The sequence below is a fragment of the Aphelocoma coerulescens genome, chromosome 25 (genome assembly GCF_041296385.1).
Source record: "Aphelocoma coerulescens isolate FSJ_1873_10779 chromosome 25, UR_Acoe_1.0, whole genome shotgun sequence".
NCBI lineage: Eukaryota > Metazoa > Chordata > Aves > Passeriformes > Corvidae > Aphelocoma > Aphelocoma coerulescens.
Window position 1 is genome coordinate 1,171,443 of NC_091038.1, and position 22,801 is coordinate 1,194,243.

General features: G+C 56.1%; 2 protein-coding genes across 2 annotated transcripts; both read left to right on the forward strand.

The window, feature by feature from the left end:
* The first annotated feature begins 5,128 nt into the window (after nt 1-5,128).
* CD244 (CD244 molecule) lies at nt 5,129-16,511 on the forward strand. Its single transcript, XM_068995029.1, has 7 exons — nt 5,129-5,251; nt 7,683-8,015; nt 8,102-8,704; nt 15,357-15,461; nt 15,863-15,948; nt 16,224-16,289; nt 16,407-16,511. The coding sequence occupies exons 1-7, from the start codon at nt 5,179-5,181 to the stop codon at nt 16,509-16,511; spliced, it is 1,371 nt and encodes a 456-aa protein (XP_068851130.1). The 5' UTR covers nt 5,129-5,178.
* Nucleotides 16,512-19,068: 2,557 nt separating this feature from the next.
* On the forward strand, nt 19,069-21,760 carry CD48 (CD48 molecule). The gene is made up of 3 exons (XM_068995254.1): nt 19,069-19,297; nt 19,723-20,043; nt 20,596-21,760. The coding sequence occupies exons 1-3, from the start codon at nt 19,237-19,239 to the stop codon at nt 21,435-21,437; spliced, it is 1,224 nt and encodes a 407-aa protein (XP_068851355.1). The 5' UTR covers nt 19,069-19,236; the 3' UTR covers nt 21,438-21,760.
* The last annotated feature ends 1,041 nt before the right edge of the window (nt 21,761-22,801 follow it).

Below are 22,801 nucleotides of genomic sequence, written 5' to 3' on the forward strand. Positions count from 1 at the left end.
CTCAGATCCCCGGAATCCCAGAATCCCAGAACCCCAGAATCCCAGGACCCCAAAATCCCAGAATCCCAGGATCCCAGAACCCCAGAATCCCAGAACCCCAGGATCCCAGAACCCCAGAATCCCAGAATCCCAGAACCCCAGAATGCCAGGACCCCAAAATCCCAGAATCCCTGGATCCCAGAACCCCAGGATCCCAGAACCCTAGAATTCCAGAATCCCAGGATCCCAGGTTTCCAGAATCCCAGAACCCCAGAACCCCAGGACCCCAGAATCCCAGGGTCCCAGAATCCCAGTACCCCAGGATCCCAGGGTCCCAGAATCCCAGAACCCCAGGATCCCAGAACCCCCAGAATCCCAAAATCCCAGAACCCCAGAATTCCAGAATCCCAGAATCCCTGAACCCCAGAATCCCAGGATTCACGAGGTTGGCAGGGCCCTCCAGGACCACCGAGCCCAAGCCGTGCCCGATGCCCACCCGGCCACCCAGACCAAATTCCAGGGATCCCTTGGCCCCCTCCGGGCCTGGCCACCGCAGCCCTCCCTGGGCAGCCCCTTCCAGGAGGAGATTCCTCCCGAAATCCCCGGTTCTGGAGAACAGACCGGGAATTCTGGGGACAGCAAAGGGGACGCCACCCCTGGAGCAGCTCTGGGTGTGGGATCCCGCTCCGGCTCCATCCCAAGGCTTCTCCAGCTCCATCCCAAAGCTTCTCCAGCCCCATCCCAAAGCTTCTCCAGCCCCATCCCAAAGCTTCTCCAGCTTCTCCAGCCCCATCCCAAAGCTTCTCCAGCCCCATCCCAAGGCTTCTCCGGATCCATTCCAAGGCTTCTCCAGCTCCATCCCAAGGCTTCTCCAGCTCCATCCCAAGGCTTCTCCAGCTCCATCCCAAAGCTTCTCCAGCCCCATCCCAAGGCTTCTCCAGCCCCTCTTTTCCCTCATCCCGGCCCCCCAGGAATCACGGGAATATTTATTCCCAACCCCCCTCCCCCTTTTCTCCCGCTAATTCCCGACGTCTCCTTGTTTTTGTCTGGGGCTGTGGGACGGAGGTGACGATAAAGGCGACATCTGTCCCCCGGGATTAGATCCGGGATTAAATCGATCGAATAAAGGATTAATTAGTTAAATAAATAATTAAAGGAACGGACAAATAAATAATAAATTCAACAACAGAACAGTAAAACAATAAAACAATAAAATAACAAAACAATAAAACAACAAGACAATAAAATAATAAAACAATCAAGCAATTAATTATCAACCCGCAAATCAACGATTAATTATTAACCCAAACATCACCGGCGGGTGCGTGAGGGGCCAGGGGGCCTCCCCTCGCCTGGAGAAAAATTCCAGCCTGGAAAAAATCCCGGTTTTTCCCCCTTCTTCCATGAACCCCCCTGGGTTCGGAATTTGCCTTTCCCAACCCTGCCCCTTCCCAAAATTCGGCTGCTCGGCCCCATCGGATCCGCGGCGCTTCCCCATCCCGCCCTCCACGGCGCCGAGCTGCGGGATTAATGAATTACTTTAATTAGCCCCGCCCCGTCCCTGGGATCCGAGGGATTCTCTGGAATTTGCAATTCCCGCGCGATGGGATGGATCAACCCCAGGGATCCCTTCCCGGAGTTTGGGATCTCCTGGCGCCCTGGTGACTGCAGCCCCTCCCCCCTTTCCCCAGGGTGCTTTAATGACACCAAAAACTCGGGAAATAAAATTCCTGGGATGGCCGAGACGGAGCAATCCCGGGGCTTGGGCCTTGCCGGGAGTTGCACCCACGCCAGGAGGATTTGGGGGAGATTCCCTGAATCCAGCAGGGCTGGGAGTGGGAGCTGCTTCCCCAGGTTTTGGGGACGTTCCCGCGGCTGGAAGGATCCCTGGGATTGCTGGAAGGAGCCCTGGGATCCCTTTCCCCATGGATTGAAGGATCCCTGGGATCCCTTTCCCTACGGCTTGAAGGATCCCTGGGATCCCTTTTCCCACTGATTGAAGGATCCCTGGGATCCCTTTCCCCACGGATTGAAGGATCCCTGGGATCCCTTTCCCCACAGATTGAAGGATCCCTGGGATCCCTTTCCCCATGGATTGAAGGATCCCAAGAAAGGAACCACCCAGGATGGGCCCAACCCCTTTGGGATTGGGATCCCTGACCCCAATGGGCAGCACTGGGATGCTCCCGGCGAACCCAAATCCCGGGATCTCCTGGCAGAACTCCTTCCTCCCCCTCCCCCTCCTCCTCCTCGTTCTCCTCCTCGTCCTCGTCTTCGTCCTCCTCCTCCTCTTCCTCCTCCTCCTTTGCCCAGGCCTAACTCCCACCCCAGCGGATTTCCCGGGAGAGCGTTTAGGCGGGAGGTTGGATGTGTAATTTCCCGGGAAGGCCCGGGCCGGCATGGGATGAGTTATTTATGAGGGAATTCGACGGCTCTGCCGCTCAATAATTGATGCTGCGCCGCCTCCGCCGGGGTCACCGCTGAATAATTCACTTTTCCGAAACCACCGGAGCTTTCGGGGATCCCACGGCGGATCCGGGCTGGGAACAGGAATCCCGGGAACGGAGGAATCCCGGGAACGGAGGAATCCCGGGATTGGGTGTGCCAGGGTGTGGTTTTGGTCCTGCCAGGACCTGGCAGCTGCCAGGGGCTCTGGTGGTGTCTGGGAGGAAGCGGCGTTGTCGCGTTTTAGGGCAGCTGCTTGTGCGAGGGATGAGGAACCCGGATTATTCCCGGGCTGTCCTGGTTTTCTCCCGTTTTCCCCCTGTTTTTCCCATTTCCCCCTTTTTCCCCTCATTTTTCCCTGGTTTTAGCCAGTTTTTCCTGGCCCTTTTCCCATCTCATCCCGACCCTTTTCCCATCTCATCCCGACCCTTTTCCCATCTCATCCCAACCCTTTTCCCGTCTCATCCCGACCCTTTTCCCCTCTCATCCCCTTTTCCCGTCTCATCCCAGCCCTCTTCCCATCTCATCCCGACCCTTTTCCCCTCTCATCCCGACCCTTTTCCCGTCGGAACCAGCCCGGACACGGCTCCAGGATTTTATCTGGGGCTGGGGGAGGCCGGCTCACCCCATAAGGCGCAGCTCCATCCCGGTCGCTCCTTCCCCGAAGGGATTTGGGATCAGCCGCGCGCGGTCTCCTGCTGCCACCTCCCGGTCCTTTGGCTTTCAAAGAATTCCCTGGATTTTCCCTCCCTGCCGGCTCGGGATGGGGCTGGGATGGGGCTGCGGTGGGAGGGGGTTAAAAGGAGAAAATCCCATAAAAATCGAGGTTTGGGGGCTCTCCGTGGGATCCTCCCCGCTCCCATCCTGCAGCATCCCCGTGGAGCTGGGAAAGCAGCGGCGCTTCCCAAAGAATCCCGGTGCACCCCAAAGGATCCCAGAGAATCCCGGAGCATCCCAAAGGATCCCGGAGCGTCCCAGAGAATCCCGGAGCATCCCAAAGGATCCCGGAACATCCCAAAGAATCCCGGTGCACCCCAAAGGATCCCGGAGAATCCCAGAGAATCCCGGAGAATCCCGGAGCACCCCAAAGGATCCCGGAGCATCCCAGAGAATCCCGGAGCATCCCAAAAGATCCCGGAGCATCCCAGAGAATCCCAGAGCATCCCAAAGCCGTGCCTCAGTTTCCCTCCCCTGGACACCCACCCCAGGCCATTCCAGGCTTTGGGAATCCCACTCCCACTGCCCATCCCACCCTTCCCATCCCCACCGCGACGTTTTTTCCCGGGAATCCGCCCCTTTCCCACCCCTCCAGCACATCCAGGACCGCTTGTCCCCGACTCCAAACCACCGGGAATGGCCGGGAATGGCCGGGAATGAGCAATGAGCTCGGCCTAAGGTGATTAAAGAGGAGCAGCAGACGGCGCAGGGATCGGATTTAGGGGCCGCTGACCCTCTTTGCTCTCTTCCAGCGCCGCTTGGGCACGGCTGAAATCCCGGGAAAAGCCGCCGGGAGCAGGGAAAAACCACCCCGGGAACAGCGATTTAGTCCCTGATTTATTCCCAGATCCCGAGCTCAGATTTTGGGGAAAAGGGGAAAAAAACCCACAAAAACTTCTGGAGATCGCCCCCTGGGGCAGCCTGGGAGCAGCTTGGGAATTGTCTGGGAATTGTCTGGGAATTGTCTGGGAATTGTCTGGGAATTTCCTCCTCCCCTCGCATCCTCCCCTCGCCTTCCTCAGCTTTCAGGTTGTTTATTCTCGGTAAATTTGGGTTCATCTTTTCCAGTATCATTTTGGTATCCCGGCTAAAATAAAGGGAATCCCGTTTTCCAGAGGCACGGGAAGCTCCGGAGCATCACTCCCCGCTTTGCTCCCCAAAACCGGGAAAATCCCTGTAAAATAAAAGTGCGGCTTTTTCTTGGAAAACAGCCTTTCCTTAACAAAAAACCCAAAACAAACAAAAAACCCCCATTGTTTTTTAACAGCAATTCATTAATAACGTCTCCATTAATTGACCGGAAATTCCTGACCCGCCCCAGAAATGCTCCCAAACTCACCTGGAGCTCAGCAGAGGACGAAGGAGAGGAGGAAAAAGGAAAAAATCCAGGGAAAAGGTGGAAATCCGAGTGGGGTCGAGGCAGGGCCGAGCATCCCAAATCCGCCGGGTTCCCCCTCGCATCCCTGGAATCCCAAGGAACGGGGATTTGAGGCTCGAACGGGGAGGATTTTGAGGCTGGAACGGGGATTTGAGGCTGGAACGGGGAGGATTTTGGGGCCGGATGGGGATTTTAGGGATGGCACGGGAATTTTGGGGCTGGAGAGGGCATTTTGGGGTTGGATATTCCTCCCCAAAGGTCCCGATCCTGCCGCGGGGGGCTCCCAGCTGGGGGGGGGGACACGGGACCCGTGGCCACGTCCCCAACTGTCCCCGGGGCTCGCTGCAAAGGGAAAGCAAAACTCCCCCCCAAAAAAAACCCCAAACGGCACCCTCGCCCTCCTGGGGCAATTAAAATTAATTAAATGCCAGTTTTGGGGCACTCGCGACATGTCCTTGTCCTCCCCCCGCGAGAGGGGTGTCCCGGGGGGTGACAACGCGCCCTGAGCCCCCCCCGGAGCAGGAGGAGGAGGAGGAAGAGGAGGAGGAGGAAGGAGCGAAGGAGCCGCACGCAGGAGCAGAGGAAGTCCCGGCCGGGCACTCGCCAGCCCCGAGGGGTCCCCGCAGCTCCCGCGGCTGCTCCGGGGGGGTCCCCCCGAGATGTCCCCGCCCGGGGGTCCCCGCTGTGCCCCGGTGCTGCTGGCGCTGCTGCTGGCGCTGCCTGGGAGCCGAGGTGAGCAGGGGGGCGCGGGGTTGGGGTCGCCTGGGGAGCGACCCGCTGGCCTTTGGGTGGGGATGGAGAGGGCAGGAAGGGTGCGGGAATGCGGGAATTGCAGGGAAAAGCCGGAGCGGAGCAGGCAGAGCAGGGAGAAGGGGGGATTTGGGGGAGGGGGGGATGGAGAGGGGCTGGGTGGGGTTTTTTTTGGGGGGGTTTTCTGGCTTCTCTCACCCCGCCCTGCCCAGGGAAAGTGGAGTCAGACCGGGGCTGTGACCCGGGGCCGGTTCCCCTTCCTGGGCAGCGTTTTGGCTCTGGAATTTGTCTGAAGGGCGCGACTTCCCTGCGCCGGCAGGTCCGGAACTTCGCAGCCGGGGCTTCTCCCGCTTGCCAAGCCCAAATCCATCTGCCGAACCCGCACAGCCTCGTTTTCCCAGGATTTTGGGGCAGCTGGTGGGGGCTGAGGGTTTTTTTTTCCCCTAAAACCAGCGATTTTTGGGCGTAGGGAGCAGGGAAACAGGGGGATTTGGGAGAGGGTTTGGCCCTGGAGCATCGCCAGTGCCCGGAGCATCTTCTGGCCACACCTTGGGGGTGGTTTGGCGTCGTTTCTTCCCTGGCACCTCCCGGATTTGCAGAATCCCAGGATTTCTGAGGTTGGGAAAGAGCTCCAAGGTCACCGAGTCCAAGCTGTGTCCGGTGCCCAGGGCGATGTCCGGGATCCCTCGGACACCTCCAGGGATCCCTCGGACCCCTCCAGGGATGGCCACTCCAACCCTCCCTGGGCAGCCCCTCCCAAGGCCTGGCCGCCCTTTCCAGGAGGGATTTTCCCAAATACCCACCCTGAACCTCCCCTGGCACAGCTCGAGGCCGTTCCCTCTTGTGCTGGCCCCGTTCCCTGCGATCAGATCCCAAATCCCCCCTGGAAGAGCCCCAAATTCCCCCCGGATCCCCCTTTTCTCCGGGATGAGCCCCCCCAGCTCCCTCAGGAGAACTTTGGGACCCTCCCACGCCTCCCTGGCAGCACCAGAGAAGCGGGAAGGGACAATCCCAGCGTCCTGCAGGAATTTTGGGACCTGGAGCAGTGGGAAAAGCCCCTTCCCGTGAGCTGCAGATCCCTCCGATAAATACTCCCTGCTCCCGTTCCTCCTGGGAAGGATTTCCCGCTTTTCCCTGCTCCAGCCTCTGGAATTCCCGGATTTCCCGAGCCTTGGGGGTGTCCCCACACCTGCAGCTTTGCCAAGACTCGGAGCTGGGAACTCTTGGCATTCCCACAGCCAAGCTGGAGGCTCTGGATGGGCCCCAGGAGGGATTTCCTGGTGGAAAAAAACCCCGGGATGGGTGGGATTTGCACTCAGGGCTGGGGGAAAAGGGTTTTTTTTGTTATTTTGAGCCGTGCAAAGCTGCCCCCACAGCTGCCCTGACCACACGGAGCCACAGGAAGCAGCATTGGCCCTCCGGATGTTCAGCGGGTTTTATTTTGGGGGCTTTTTTCATCACCCTCGACATCCGGGGCTGCTCTGAGACGAGAAAGTCAGAAAGTTGAGAGAAAAAGGGGGGGCAAGGGGTGAAAATCCCTGGGGTTGGGGGGTTGGGGGGGAAACGGGCACCGAACCAGTCTGGGGTGGGGTGCAGAGAGTGGAACCCCTGGAACGGGGAGCGGGCACTCGACCAGCCTGGGATAATGGGGAGAGGGTGGAAATTCTGGGATGGGGGTGGGGAACGGACACAGGACCAGTCTGGGATGGCGTGGAGGGGATGGAACTTCTGGGATGGGAATGCGGAACCAACCAGACCGGGATGGGAATTGGGAACCAACCAGACCGGGATGATGAGGAAAGGATGGAACTTTTTGGGATGGGGAACGGACACAGGACCAGCCTGGGATGGTGTGGAGGGGATGGAACTTCTGGGATGGGAACGAGGAACCAACCAAATCGGGATGGTGAGGAAAGGATGGAACTTTTGGGATGGGGATGGGAAACCAACCAGACCGGGATGGTGAGGAAAAGATGGAACTTTTTGGGATGGGGAACAGACACAGGACCAGTCTGGGATGGCGTGGAGGGGATGGAACTTCTGGGATGGGAACGAGGAACCAACCAGACTGGGATGGTGAGGAAAGGACGGAAATTTTGGGATGGGGATGGGCAACAGGGTCGCAGCCTCTCCGGGATCGTGAGGAGGGAACGGATTCCCTGGGATAGGGATCGGGACCAAGGCCAGGATGGCGTGGCAAGGATGGATTCCCTGGGATGGGGAACAGACACAGAGCCAGGCCAGGATGGTGAGGCAGGAATGAATCCCTGGGATGGGGGATCAGGAATGGTTCCCTGGGATCCGGAGGGGCCGTGCTGGGAGCTGCAGGTCTGCGACAGGAGCTGCTCCTCCGCAGCTCTGGAGCCTCTCCTGGGGTCACAGACTCACCCGGGGCTCCCCGGCTCTGCTTTAGGATTCTCGGAATGCCGGGATCAAACCGTGTCCGTGGACGTGTCCACTGCGGGATCGCTGTGTCTGGCGCCGGAGAAACCCCGACGGGAGTGGGGTGAGGTGGAGTGGAGAGTGAGGAAGGACTCAGGACCGCAGCAGCGCATCCTGACAGCCAAGAGGGCCGGCTCTCCCGAGTATCCCAAGGGTTCCTTCCACGGGAGAGCCGATTTCCAGCCCGAGACCCTTTCCCTGTGCATCTCCCCCGTGAGGAAGGAGGACAGTGGGGTCTACAAGGTCGAGATCGACCCTTCGCCATGGGAGATTTCCTTTCGCTGCTTCCGAGTGTCCGTGTGGGGTGAGCGGCCGCGCCCCCATCCCTTTGTCCTTCTGTCCGTCCGCCCCCTGTCCCCCCGGCCCCTCTCACCCTCCCTGTCCCCGCAGACCCCGTCCGGCAGCCGCGGCTCGAGGCCCAAATCCAGCGGCAGGATCAGGGCTGGTGCCTCCTGTCCCTGCTCTGCTCCAGCACCGGGAACGTCTCCCACAGCTGGGCCTGTCCTGGGGATCCCCCGGGAACGCCGGAGAGCGGATCCCAGCTGGAAAAGGGATCCCAGCTGGAAAAGGGATCCCGGCTGGAGAAGGGATCCCGACTGGAGAAGGGATCCTGGCTGGAGAAGGGATCCTGGCTAGAGAAGGGATCCCAACTGGAGAAGGGATCCCGGCTGGAGAAGAGATCCCGTCTGGAGAAGAGATCCTGGCCGGAGAAGGGATCCCAGCTGGAAAAGGGATCCTGGCTGGAGAAGGGATCCCAACCAGAGGACGAATCCTGGCTGGAGAAGGGATCCCAACCGGAGAAGGGATCCCAACTGGAGGACGGATCCCAACCAGAGGATGGATCCCATCTGGAGAAGGGATCCCAGCCGGAGAAGGGATCCCGGCTGCTCCGGAACGTCACCGAGGGCGCGGAACCCCAAATCTGCCTCTGCAACGTCAGCAACCCCGCGGGCTGGAGCGCGGCCAGCACCGAGCTCGCCTGCCCCCCCCCAGGTGGCTTCTCCGTGGCGTTGGGGGATTTGGGGATCCCGGGGATCTGGAGGTGTCGAAATTGATGGTGATGAGGGTGTGGGTTCGGTCGGGCCCGGCCGGAGATGGACGGCGACGAGAGATCTCTATAAGCAGGTCTTTGGAGCATGCAGTTTATTGCAGAGGGCGTGGGTACAGAGGCACTGCTTAGAGCTGCCAGCTGCAGCTCCAAGCAGGCCCAAGGTGTAAGAGAGGGAGAGAGAGTGAGCGAGAGAGCTAAGAGCTAAGAGAGTTACTAAGAGAGGTAAACTGAGAGAGAGAGAGAACTAAGAGGTAAGAGAGACGAATTAAGAGGAGAGCTGAATTAAGAGGAGCCGCGAGGTCCTTGTTACAATACAATAAATCATCTTCTGTAGTGAATATTCTAATTCTCACTAGCCAATCTAATACAAGGTACAAATCCTATAGCATTTACATACAGCCTATAAGAGTTCTTACATTACCATAGAGTGTTACATTTTAACTTCTAAAAACTACTCCTTGGACCCCTTCTGCTGAGCTAGTAGGGTCTGCTCTGACCCTTGGACCTGTCTGCAAGCAGAGGGTATTGTTCAATCAAGAGGGGATTACCTTCAGCCGGCTATACCATTGTTTTCTAGTTGTTCAGTAACTAAGACTCTATATCTCAAAGATGGCCTTCATTTCGATGTCGCTCACAGTTTTCATATTCCCAAAATCTTTTGTTAGGCAATCATATTTATAAGGCTTTCCTGTTTCATCTTCCCCAACATCTCCCCCGTTCTGATGAACAACTAAGATATTAGATACAGTCCTACTCGTTATTTTTTGCACACACTGAAGTATACAAGGTACTGCTACTAATACTATAATTATTACTACTAGAATAATCAAGCCTATTTTACAGAGTTCCCTTAGCCAAGGTGCAAAGCTCCAATCATCAAACAAACTGTCTAGCCAAGACGGGTCATCTGTTGTGATTTGGTTAGCTAGGTCAGATTTATCAATTTTAGAATTATCAATATAAGTTTGGTGTCTATGGCTGGGAGTTGGAGATACATGATGATCGTCTTATGGCCAATATTTATCAAGAGTAATATTATCAAAACCTTCTGGAAGAGGTATTCCAACTAAACAGGTTGAAAAAGGTTTGTCAGGGCTTGTGTCATATAGACAGATGGTATCGGAGCCTGCAGATTTGCCAAAGCAACCCAGACATTTGTCTTTGGTTGATTCACAGGTAAAGCTTCACTACAAAAACTAAAACAAAAGAATAAAAGCAACATGCACGCGCACAAATGAGAAAACTCCATTCTTTTCTTGAGCTGTTCTTGGCAGATCACTTTCTTCTGGTGATTCTGCGCAGTTCAGGTCTGGGTGCTTGCTTCCTGGCTTCCACTTGCAGGGTCACTGGCTGGTGTGGTGGCATCAGCAGGCTTTGATGCGAGGTATGGCTTCACGTTTTTTGCTGGAACCCACTTGATTCCTTCACCTGTGGAAACACATGCAAACCCCTTCCCCCACATTATAAGATTGTATGGTCCTTCTATTTTTCCTGAATCTGGATTTTTAATCAAAACTGGGGGACGTTCTTTCAGTTTTGCTTTTTTGTTGTTCAAAAAATGTCTATAAATGGGGGGATCAGGCTCTTCTGCAGAGCTATTCAAAAAATTGTAGACATACAAAGCCTTGTTCAACCTCCTTTGAGGTGTATCCTGGACTTCTCCCCCTCTCTGTTGATCAAAAATGCGTTTTAGAGTTTGATGTGTTCTTTTTAGGGTACTTTTTAGCAGTTGTTTAAGATACGGTGAGCAAATACCACTATCTCTTACCGCCCTTCTTAGTTCTTTAATTTCGTGAGTGGGGATGGGAACCCACGTTTTGGGACTGTCAGGCTGTTGGCTAGCTATCACAGGCTTAGCTAATAGACTTTCATCTTTACAGCTTTGGAGTCTTATTTCATGCCAATCTGTTAATTGAGAATAATCTGAGCACTTTGGAGGATTTTTTGATTCAGAAAGTAGCGCTAACAAACTCTCAGAACTCGTTTTCTCCTTATGGGTTGCAAGATCCCAGCCGCTCGCTGGCGGGACTCTGGGGCTCATTGCAAACAAATCTGGCTGCTTTTCAGGGTTTCCTGGTGTTAGATTTAAAGCATCAGCTCGGGCAGAGCGGCTCTCCGTCTCCCCTGCCACCGGAGCTGGACCATTGCCCTCCGTTCCCCCCCTGTTTGCGGCTTGTGAGGCGAGGCTGAGCTGCGCGGAGGGATGTTGCTGGGCGGCGGTAGCCGAGGGATACAGCTGCACGGTGCCGGAGGGCCCCGGCGGGGGCGGCGATGGCACTGCCGATCTCCGCGGTGGCGGGCGAGGAGGCGGGGGGGCCGCGAGCAACCGGCTCCGCGGCAGCGGGCGAGGGGGTGCGGGTGGCTGTATTGAAGGCGAGGTGAAAGCCGTGGGGGGCGGTGGCGGAGCTAGTTCCGTGAGCAGTGCTGTGGTTGGAGAAGTGTGAGCGTGCGTGGGTTGCGCCATCAGGTCAAGGTGGCGGACTGTGATGGCCGCTGTCTGTGTGTCGGGGAGAGCGGGGGGTGGCAGGGCTGTCCCGTCGGCAGGAGACGATCCCGGGGCTGCGGGAGGCGGGAGGGCCGGCGTGGAGGCGGCAGGAGTATGTTGCGGTGGGGCCATGGCGAACGGTGGGCCAGGCGGCGGCTGGACCGCGGCGTGCTGCCGCTGGGAGTTTGCAGGCTGGGCTGGTGTGGCTGCCGGCGCGGCGGTGCCGGGAGACGGGGCTGGAGCAGCGGCAGGCACGGGAGAGGCAGCAGCCATCTGTGTAGGCGCTGCAGCGCCGGCACCAGGTGGCTCGCGGGGCTGGGGCGCTCCGTGTCCCACGGACGCGGACGGGACGTTGGCCACCACCGGCGCCGTGTCGGTGGCGGCGAGGGGGACCTGGGGGGCTGGAAGAAGGGTCGCCGCCTGGCTTTGCGGGGGGCCGGCTATGATGGCGGCTACAGCCATAACAGGCGCGGCTGGGGGATCGGTAGGACCCGTAGGTGGCAGGGGAGCAGCCGCTGGCCCCGCGGGGCTATCGGCGGGGGGCGGGGCCACGAAGACGCTGGAGCCGAGGGCGGGGATCGCGGGAGCCGGGGCAGCAGGGAGGAACGGGATGGGGGGGGCGGGGATGGGGGGAGCGGTGAAGGGGGTCGTAGGGTCCGGTGGGGCAGGGGTGACGGCTGCCGGGACAGCGGGGGCGGGGGGCGGGGCGGCACGAGTCAGTCGGACCGCGGGTACCGGAGCCGCGAGAGGCGGGACAGCAGGGACTAACGGGACCGTGGGGGTGGGGATGACGGGGGCGGTGGGGGGGGCGGTGGAGTCCGGTGGGGCAGGGGTGACCGGTGCAGGGACCGCGGGGGGGTGGGGCGGGGCGGCACGAGACAGCCGGACCGCGGGTACCGGAGCCGTGAGGTCCGGCGGCGGGGCGGGGGCCGTGCCCTGTTGCAGGCTCGCGGCGGTGAGGGGCGGGCTCGCAGTAGGAGCGGGACCCGGCGGGGTGAGTGCTGCGGGCGGCGCCTTCGCAGCAAACAGCTCCACGAGCGCTCTGCAAGCCGGGACCAGCTCCGCGGCAGCCATATCCCGGCGGGAGATATTATTAAAGAGTTTAACCCCAACTGTGTCCCAGAAGTCTCTTGTAAAGACGGCTGAACGGTCAGCATTTGGGAAATTAATCAGAGTCCATTCTAAGAGGTTTTTTAGCTCCTGTTTAGGTAATTGACTTGGACCGGAGCTTAGTAAATACTTAAGTTGCTTATAGAGATGTCTGTCATGGGCAGAGTGAGTTTGTCCCATTATTGACCAGTATGATACTCACCTAGATGTCGCAGGGGGCAGGGTCCTTAGTGAGGGATCCGTCGTGGGGGGCTGGCCAGGCTCTCCACACGGCGCTCAGGACGCTGCTGTCGGGTCCCTCCTCAGAGCTCCGGTTTCAGGCGTCGCTTGGCAACGGCTTTCCGTGCTCGGGACCTCGCAGGTGTCTCCACTCAGAGCTCCAGCGCGGGCGGTGCTGAGCAATACCCGTCTGTGCTCGGGCGCGCGGCTGGGTCCCTCCGTAGAGCTCCGGTCTGCACTGCTTAGCAGCGTGTCCGTGCTCGAGGGGTACCGCGGCAAACTTCCTCAAAGAGCTCCAGGTAACCGCTGCGCAGCAGTGGCCGTCTGTGCTCGAGGACTGCCAGGCAATTTCCTCCCTCCGAGAGCTCCAGGTAATTGCTACGAAGTAACGGCTCCCCGTGCTCGAGGGCTGCCTCGGCAGAGTTATAGAGCTCCGGCTTTTACGCTGCGCAGCAACGGTATGCCGTGCTCACGACACGTTCCAGGTGGCTATAACTGGTCATTTAGCTACCGTCCATGGAGAAGTCTCCCACTGGTGGAAGAAGCTGAATCGGGCCTTCACTCACGTTTGGGCGCCAGTTTGTCGAAATTGATGGTGATGAGGGTGTGGGTTCGGTCGGGCCCGGCCGGAGATGGACGGCGACGAGAGATCTCTATAAGCAGGTCTTTGGAGCATGCAGTTTATTGCAGAGGGCGTGGGTACAGAGGCACTGCTTAGAGCTGCCAGCTGCAGCTCCAAGCAGGCCCAAGGTGTAAGAGAGGGAGAGAGAGTGAGCGAGAGAGCTAAGAGCTAAGAGAGTTACTAAGAGAGGTAAACTGAGAGAGAGAGAGAACTAAGAGGTAAGAGAGACGAATTAAGAGGAGAGCTGAATTAAGAGGAGCCGCGAGGTCCTTGTTACAATACAATAAATCATCTTCTGTAGTGAATATTCTAATTCTCACTAGCCAATCTAATACAAGGTACAAATCCTATAGCATTTACATACAGCCTATAAGAGTTCTTACATTACCATAGAGTGTTACATTTTAACTTCTAAAAACTACTCCTTGGACCCCTTCTGCTGAGCTAGTAGGGTCTGCTCTGACCCTTGGACCTGTCTGCAAGCAGAGGGTATTGTTCAATCAAGAGGGGATTACCTTCAGCCGGCTATACCATTGTTTTCTAGTTGTTCAGTAACTAAGACTCTATATCTCAAAGATGGCCTTCATTTCGATGTCGCTCACAGTTTTCATATTCCCAAAATCTTTTGTTAGGCAATCATATTTATAAGGCTTTCCTGTTTCATCTTCCCCAACATGGAGGGATCCCGAGGGTCGATCCCGCCCGGGGGGGGCCTGAGGATTCCGGGTTTAAGTGGGGGGAAAAGTGGGGTTTTAGGGCTTGAAAGGAGCAGGAAACCATCGTTTCTGTAGGGGTGAAATTGGTGCTTTGGGTGTGATTTTTGTCCGTGAGAGGCACAAATTTGGTGTAAATTCTACATGAAATCTGTAATTATTTTATATATCTATAAAATCCGCACTTATGTGTATGTAGGAGGTATATCCTTATTTATAGATATGAAATACGTACCTTAGATATGTGATTTACACCTATTTTTATATCAAAATAGACTTATTTTGGGGTATAAACCATATTTTTATGTACATAGAAAATCCGTATTTTCATTTATCAAACACTTATTTCTATATTTAAAATATATTCTGATTTATAGATATAAAAGAAATACTTAGACATGTAATTTATCATTATTTTTATATAAAACATACTGATTTTTGTATATAAAACATATTTTTTGTGTATATATTATAGGTAAAATCCTTTTTTTTTCACATATAATACGCTTATTTATATATTTAAAATATATTCTGATTTATAGATATAAAAAATATATTTAGATATAGAATTTATACCGATTTTTATATTAAAATATACTTATTTTTATATGTAAACCATACTTTTAATGGATATATTATGTATAAAATCCAAATTTTCATATATAAGACACTTATTTATAGATATAAAATATATTCTGATGTATATATATAAAAAATATATTTAGATATATAATTTCTACCTATTTTTAAACATAAAATATATTTATTTTGTATATAAAATACACTTTTTATCTATATAATACATATAAAATTATTTTTCATACATAATACACTTATTAATATATAAAATATATTCTGATTTTTAGATATAAAATATATACTTAGACGTATAATTTTTACCTCTGTTGATATATAAAATATCCTTATTTTTATATACAAAACATACTTTTTATATATATAAAATCCATATTTTCATCTATTTTTTATATATATATATATATAAAATAGATGCTTAGCTAGATAATTTAAACCTGGTTTTATATAAAAAGGGACTTATTTTTATACATAAAACATACTTTTAATAGCTATTATATATAAAATCCATATTTTCATGTACAATACACTTTATATCAATTTTAGAGATCAATTTTTAGACATGAGCTGACATAAAATCGATATTTCTATATAAAATATGCACGGATTAATTTTTATTAAAATTCGGCACTTTTTAAATATCGATAAAATCCCTCCTTTTATCCACAGACACAGAAAATACAAACTTATTTCTCCGTATTTAATCCACAATTATTTGCTTATTAATTCGATACGAGGCTGAAAACTTTCATCTGGACCTTCAGGGAATCCTGGAATGGGTGGGGTGGGAAGGGGACCTGAAATCCCGAATTTCCCACGCCAATTCCAGGATTTTTGGGATTCCTTTCCAGGGATTTTCGGCGCGTGGGTGGCGGCGGCCGCGGGGCTGACGCTGCTGCTCGTGGGCAGCGGCTGCTGCTGCTGGAGGAGGAAGCGGAGCCAAAATTCCCGGGAAGGTTTGGCCGGGATGGCGGGGCTGGAGCGCATTTTGGGGGGGCTGACCCCGCCCTGACCCCCGGAGCCCCCAATTTGGGAATTCTGACCCCGCACTGATCCCTGGATCCTTCCCTAAAATCTGGGAATTCTAACCCCGCACTGACCCCTGGAACCCCCCAAAATCTGGGAATTCTGGCCCCACACTGACCCCTGGAACCCCCCAAAATCTGGGAATTCTGGCCCCACACTGACCCCTGGAATCCCCAATTTGGGGGGGCTGACCCCACACTGACCCCTGGAACCCCTCAAAATCTGGGAATTCTGACCCTGCACTGACCCCTGGAACCTTCCCCAAAATCTGGGAATTCTGACCCCGCACTGACCCCTGGAACCCCCAATTTGGGGGGCTCTGACCCCACAGCGACCCCCGGAACGCCGCCGGGACCCCCGGAGCAGCCGCTGACGATCTACGCCGAGGTGGGAGTGAAGAAACCCGGCCAGGACCCCGTGAGTGCCGGGAACGTCCCTTCCCCCACAGAATCCCGGGAATATTGGGGTTGGAAAAACCCTCCAAGGCCTTCGAGTCCAACCTGGCACCGACCCCAACCTGGTCACGCCATGTCCGGTCATTCCTTGGACACCTCCTTGGGCAACTCCGAACCTCCCTGAGACCCTCCCGTCCCTGACCACCCTCTCCATGAGGAAATTCCATCTGGGAATGTGGGCAGCCCCAATTTGATCCTTTTAACCATTCCGGGCTTTTTAAAAATTTTTCTCCCCAGACCGGGACCAGCGAGGCCACCCAGGAAGGAGCCACCATCTACGCCATGGTCTCTCCCAGGACACTGGTAGGGTCATTCCTGTGGGATCCGAGCTGATCCCAGGCTGGATCCATTTCCCCCACTCTTTTGATCCCAAACTTTGCGATTTTTTTTGGGTGCGTTCCACCCCTTTTTCCCCGGCAGGAGCTCCCCAGGTGCCCGGAGGAGCCGGGGACTCGCACCGTTTACTCCACGGTCCAGTTTGGCCACAGGGTGAGGCTGCCCTGGAGTGTCCCCAATCCTTGGTGACACCAAATCCCTCACCCCAGGGTTTTGGGATCATCATCCCGCCCCCGCTTTTCCCAACGGGAATTTTTTTCCTCTTTCCCGCAGCCTTCCTCCTGCAAGAAAAAGAGGCTGGACCGAGCTTTGGTCTCCACCGCCTACTTGGAGGTAATGGAAAATCCGTGTGTTTCTTTGGGATCAAAAATCCCCCAAAATGTCCTAAATCCCGCCCATTTCCTTGCAGGATAACAGGGATTACAGGCGCTTGGGATTCCCAACTCCCGCCGGCCACCAGCACCCCTGAAACCCCGGAATTCCCATCCCTATGGAATTCTTCTCCTGGAAGCTCCAGCACCCACCCAGGGGTTTCTTTGGGATAGAAACATCCAGAAATTCGGGATTTTTTTCCCCCCGAGATCCAGCCCCCAGCTGCGCCTCGGAGCAAAGACTTGGGGGTGGAAAACTCTCTGGAGCTGATGGATTTGGGATTGGACAGGCGGGATCGGCGGGGAGTGGGAATTTTGTGGGGTTTTTAGGGTTCGGAATGTTTGGGAATTCGGTTTTTTGGGTGCAAATACGGCTGAGCTGCACAATTAACCGGTTTAATTAGGGTTAATTAATTGGCTGCTTAGAGCCCGAGTTACACCTCGGGCGCAGGGAGGGAGCGGGGGTTCTTTGGGAGTCGGGAAGTGCCGATGTTTTGGGGTGATTCCATCGGCGCTGACGGCTGCGGGATTGGGTGGGGAAAGCTCGGGGTTGGTGAAAAGGGTGGAAATTCCTTTGGAGAAGTGCTGGGAACGCCTGGGTGACAGCAGGAGCTGCGTTTTGTGGAATCAGGGAATGTCCGGATCGGAAAAGACCCTCCCGGATCAATCAGAGCCACCCCAAAACCCCGCGCTGTCCCTTGGGAGCGTCGTCCAAACCCTCCCGAAGCTCCTGGAGCCGTGGCCGTTCCCGGGGGAGTTGTTCCAGCGCCCGACACCCTCTGGGAGAAGAATTTTCCCTAAAATCCATCCCCAAATTCCCCCCGGAGCAGCGCCAGCCCCTCCTCATCCCAACGGACGCCCCCGCCCAGCCCAAACCGACACGCGGAGCGCAGGCCACGCTCCTGTCGGCAGGGCTGTAATTTATGCTAATGACCCTCATTTGCATACCGGCATTAATTTGCAGACCTCCCCCCCCCCCATCCGCTTCGCTCCCCGCCGGGAATTCCGCGTCCCCATTTCCCACCCCTTCCCCTCGCGGCTGCCACCGGGAACGGGGACGAAGCCGGCGGTGTCACCGCGGCGAGGTGACATCGGATCCGTCCCCTCCCCTCCCTCCCGAGGGCTGCGACAGCTCCGGGCTGCCCATGAAGTGGGTCAGGGCTCAGCGGGGGTCGCGGGGGTCCCTTTGTTCGCTGCCCCCCGAGCCCCCCGCCCGCGGCCGGGGCCGTGCGTGGGAAGACGCCGGCGGCCGTTTGTCCCCAAGGAGGGGCCAGCGGCGGTGGCGGTGCCCCGCGGGACCCCGGACAAAGGCGCCGAGTGTCGCCTGGCGGGAAGGAATCCGGCCTGGAATTAAAATCCTTCCTCTCCAGCGTCTGGCCCGGCTGGAGGGCGGCGCGTGTGGGGCAGAGGGGAGGGGGAGGGGGGGGGGGGGTCATCGCTGAGATCCCACAGAATTCCGGGGTTGTTTGGGGTTGGGAAAGAAGTCCAGGAGCGTCGAGTCCAAGCTGGTGCCCCAGCCCAGCGTCCAGGGATCCCTCGGACACCTCCAGGGATGGCCACTCCAACCCTCCCTGGGCAGCCCCTCCTAAGGCCTGGCCGCCCTTTCCAGGAGGGATTTTCCCAAATATCCACCCTGAGCCTCCCCTGGCACAGCTCGAGGCCGTTCCCTCTTGTCCTGGCCCCGTTCCCTGTGATCAGATCCCAAATCCCCCCTGGCTGCCCCCTCCTGTCATGGAGTTGTGGGGACGGGGACACTCCGGACCCCGGTGCTGGTGGCCTCTGCTCGAGCTGGGGTTGCCCCCGTGGCACATCCGGGCTCCGACCTCAGCATGGACACAGCCCTGGGTGGGACAACGGGAATCCTGCGCACTGGGGACCCTCTGGAAAGGGGAGATGTGACCCTTGGGGTCAGTGTCCCGTTGGCTGTGGGATGGTTTTGGGGTCGCTCTGGTGACCCGCTGGACAGAGGAGATGTGGGGTCAGCGTCGCATTGGCCATCGCGATGGCTTTGGGGTCACTCAGCGTGGGGGAGGTGACCCCTGGGGTCAGTGTCCCATTGGCCATCAGGACAGCTTTGGGGGTCACTCTGGTGACCACTGCGAAGAGGAGAAGTGACCCCTGGGGTCAGCGTCCCATTGGCCATCAGGACGGCTTTGGGGGTCACTCTGGTGACCACTGCGAAGAGGAGAAGTGACCCCTGGGGTCAGCGTCCCATTGGCCATCAGGACGGCTTTGGGGGTCACTCTGGTGACCACTGCGAAGAGGAGAAGTGACCCCTGGTGTCCCTTCCGGGGGCAGCCGCGCCTCCTGTAGGGCGGCATCGTGGTTTTTGGGCGGTTAATTCAGACAGGAACCATTGGCGTCACCTCCGTCACGCGGCCACTCCCCACTTCCCTCAGAAACCCCGCTGGTCCTGGGCTTTGGGGTTCCAGGAGCTTCCAGCCTTGGAACTCCTTGGGGAGCAGCTGCCCAGCGAGGAGAGGTCCGGGGGGCTCCCACCCCCCGATTTGGACGCGAATGTGGGGGCGACGCAGGGACAGGAGATGGCGCCGGGGCCGGAGTTGAACCTTCTCTTCCTCCTCTTGCTGCGAGGCGCCGGGCTGGGTGAGGCGACGCTTTGGGGTCGTGGCTCTGGGGACAGCGCGGGACCTCGGGGTGACCCGGCCTTGTCCCCACTCTCTCACCGGGCTCTTCCCCCAGGGTGTCCCCCACCGGGTCCTTCCCAACGGGAGCCACCGCGCTGTGGGGGAGGGGCTGATCTGGGTGAGGTCCCCGAAAAGTGGAAGAGAGGGGGGGAAAAAAAATCATCCCCGAGGAATTTGGGGTGGGAAAATTTGAAATCCTTGTGCTGCGCCTTTTAAATGCGAAGGTGGCCGGGAACAGCGGATTCTTTGAATTTGATTTTTAATATTTGAGGCTTTTTTTGCATTTTAAACGTGTCTGGAAGGAACCAAATTCCACACGGGACGAGACCTGGAAAAGGGGGAATGTGACCCAGCAAAACCATCCCTGGTTATTTTTTCTGGCAGCCTGGCCACAGGAAGCCCAACCCTCGGAAGTGACCGGAGCCGTTGGTGGGGTGGCATTTCTGAATTCCCGCACCTCCCTAAACCCCTCCAAATATTCCCAAATCCACTGGCGCTGGAAAAACCAGGTGAGAATCGCCAGCCAGAGGCGGGGGAAGAAGGCCGAGTACCCCCAGAGCCTCCTCAAGGAGCGGCTGGAGCTCTTCGAGAACTACACCCTCAAAATCAGCCACCTGCGCGTCGGGGACAGCAGCGAGTACCGGCTGTACCTGGAGGACGACTCGGGCAAGGAGAATGTGGAGAGGGTCCTGCTGAAGGTCTACGGTGAGTTCGGGGATGGGGAATTGTCCCAGAGCTCCACAAGAGGCTTGGGGACATTGGGATGTCCTCGAGAGGTTGTCCCAGAGGTCCACAGGTGGCTTGGGGATGTTGTGGTGTCCTGGAGGGGTTGTCCAGGTGTCCAGGTTGGGGATGTTGTGGTGTCCTGGAGGGGTTGTCCAGGTGTCCCATGGGTGGCTTGGGGACGTTGTGGTGTCCTGGAGGGGTTGTCCAGGTGTCCCATGGGTAGCTTGGGGAAGTTGTGGTGTCCTGGAGGGGTTGTCCAGGTGTCCCATGGGTGGACTGGGGATGTTGTGACATCCTCAAGACATTGTCCCTCAGGGGTTTTGGGGACTTTGGGATGTCCTGAGGGGGTTGTGCCAGCACCTCATGGGACCTTGTGGCATCATGGGTGGCTCATTCCGGTGCTTCGCAGGCGGGTTGGGGATGTTGTGACATCCTGGGGGTTGTCCCAGAGCCCCATGGGGACCTTGTGACATCCTGGGGGTTGTCCCAGAGCCCCGTGGGGACCTTGTGACATCCTGGGTCCTCCTGCAGATCTGGTCCCCAAACCCAACGTCAGCGCCATCACCAACGGTGACTCCCAGCGGTGCGACGCCATCCTCAACTGCTCCGTGGCCCTCAAAGAGGTCACCTACGAGTGGATCCCACCCCAAAAGCTCCCCATGAAGGGGGACCCTGTCCTGAGGGTCTCCTTCGACCCCGAGGTCGAAACCTACGTGTGCAAGGTCAGCAACCCGGTGTCCTCCAACAACGCCTCGCTGACCTACCGGCACCCCTGCAGCTGGACAGGTACGGCCACGGCCGCCCAGAGCTGCGGGGAGGGGCGGCCTTGCCTTTGGAATTGCCTGGAGTGGCTTTGGGGGGCACCTGGGGACTTTCAAAGCAATTCCCAGAATTATTTGGGCTGGGAAAGAGCTCCCAGAGCATCGATCCAAGGTGGGGCAGATCCCACTTGGTCATCCAGAGGAATCTCCAGGGATCCCTCGGACACCTCCAGGGATCCCTCGGACACCTCCAGGGATGGCCACTCCAACCTTCCCCGGGCAGCCCCTCCCAAGGCCTGGCCGCCCTTTCCAGGAGGGATTTCCCCAAATATCCACCCTGAGCCTCCCCTGGCACAGCTCGAGGCCGTTCCCTCTTGTGCTGGCCCCGTTCCCTGGGATCAGATCCCAAATCCCAGTGGGGATCCCAGGAGTGGTGGGACCCTTTTCCCTCTGCCCCGTGGGGCTGGGGAGGGGTTTGGGGACCATCCCAGAGCTCCTGCTCTCCCTGTGCCTCCAGGTGAAACCTCGTCTGTCACCTCCCGCCCCACTCCTGGCGCCCTGGTGGCCCTGGGACACCTCATCCTCCTCTTCCTCCTCCTCACCATGGCCTGAGGACACCGCAGGTGACAGCTCCCGTCACCTCCTCGCCCACCACCACGATGGGACCAACATCTGGATGAGGCTCCCAAATCCTCTGGATGCAGAGAGACGCAGCTGCTCGAGGAAACGGAATCACTGGAATCGTTCAATCAACCCGGAATTCCTCCTCCCCCCCATCCCAAAGTCTGCGGGGAGACCCAATCTGAGCCTTTCCTGGGGTTCCCTGGGATTTTGGGGGATCCTCCCTTTTTTGGGATGGTTTTCCCTTTCCAAGGGAGGGTTTGGGGTCGGTCTCTGCCTTCCCAAATGATTCTTTGCACATTAAATTTGATCCTGAGCACCGCATTTTTAGGATTTCCTGGATTTTTCCCTGGGATGGGACATCCCACGGCTCAGGGATCAGGGGGATGATGGAAAAAGCTCTGAGATGTTTTCCCCCAGCACCGTTTTTGGGGACAAAATTCCTTCCTTTATCCCCCAGAGGAGGGTTCGGCTCTGGAGGGTGGGACACGGATCCAGCGGGGTGGGAAGAAATCTTGGGAATGACAGAGGTGATCCCTCAGCCTGCAAGAAAAAATGGGGACACTTCCAGCTCCACCAGCCCAGCCCAAAACAGGGGAAAATCAGGGGTTTCACCTCCATAAATCCCAAAAAGCTCCACTTTAGGGGAAGGTTCCCGAGGCCGGAATCATCCAAGAGTCAATTTTCCAACCTTGGAAGATTCCAAGTGATTCCAGCCCTGCCTAAGGAGCGACTCGGGATCATTCCTGCGCCCTGGATGAGGATTTTAACACCAAAGTTGAGTTTTCCGATGATTTAATATTTTTTTGGGGGTCTTGGTCCTTTCCCCTATGGAGATTTTGAGGTTTTCTTCCACTTATAAAATCCAGAATATCCAAAAAACCTCTGGAAATGAACAAATATTGATCCAGGCGCTGAATCTCAGGCGATTTTCCAGCCGGAAAATTCCAGGCTGAGCTGATGGGGAAAAGAAAGGATTTGGGATTATTTCCACTTACAAGAGGTTTTTTTTTCCCCCGGTCACTTTATGTTCCTTTTCCCACAAACTCTTCCCGAAAGGAATTTTTTCTGGATGGTTTCGCTGCTTCATTAATTTTTCCTGCCTGATGCCAAAACCCAGGTGGGGAAAATTGTTTTTTTTTTTTTAATTTTTTGGCTTTTCTGGACCATTTCGTGGTCAAAAATCTTCCTGGTGAGGCCTGAGGGAGCTGAGCTGGTGGAGAAATCCATGGAGAAATCCATGGAGAAATCCTGCCTGGCCATTGGATTTCCAGGTGGGATTTGTGCCTCTAAAAACACCCCCAAAACCCCCCAAAATACCCCAAATACCCCCCAAAATACCCCAAATACCCCTC

Excerpts from the sequence above, each read along its gene's own strand:
- CD244 (XM_068995029.1), top strand. The coding sequence starts at position 5,179 with ATGTCCCCGCCCGGGGGTCCCCGCTGTGCCCCGGTGCTGCTGGCGCTG. Across the intron at positions 15,462-15,862 it reads GAGCCAAAATTCCCGGGAAG|CGACCCCCGGAACGCCGCCG; the intron begins GTTTGGCCGGGA and ends CTGACCCCACAG. Across the intron at positions 16,290-16,406 it reads TGGTCTCTCCCAGGACACTG|GAGCTCCCCAGGTGCCCGGA; the intron begins GTAGGGTCATTC and ends TTTCCCCGGCAG.
- CD48 (XM_068995254.1), top strand. The coding sequence starts at position 19,237 with ATGGCGCCGGGGCCGGAGTTGAACCTTCTCTTCCTCCTCTTGCTGCGA. Across the intron at positions 19,298-19,722 it reads GCTGCGAGGCGCCGGGCTGG|CCTGGCCACAGGAAGCCCAA; the intron begins GTGAGGCGACGC and ends TTTTTCTGGCAG. Across the intron at positions 20,044-20,595 it reads GGTCCTGCTGAAGGTCTACG|ATCTGGTCCCCAAACCCAAC; the intron begins GTGAGTTCGGGG and ends GTCCTCCTGCAG.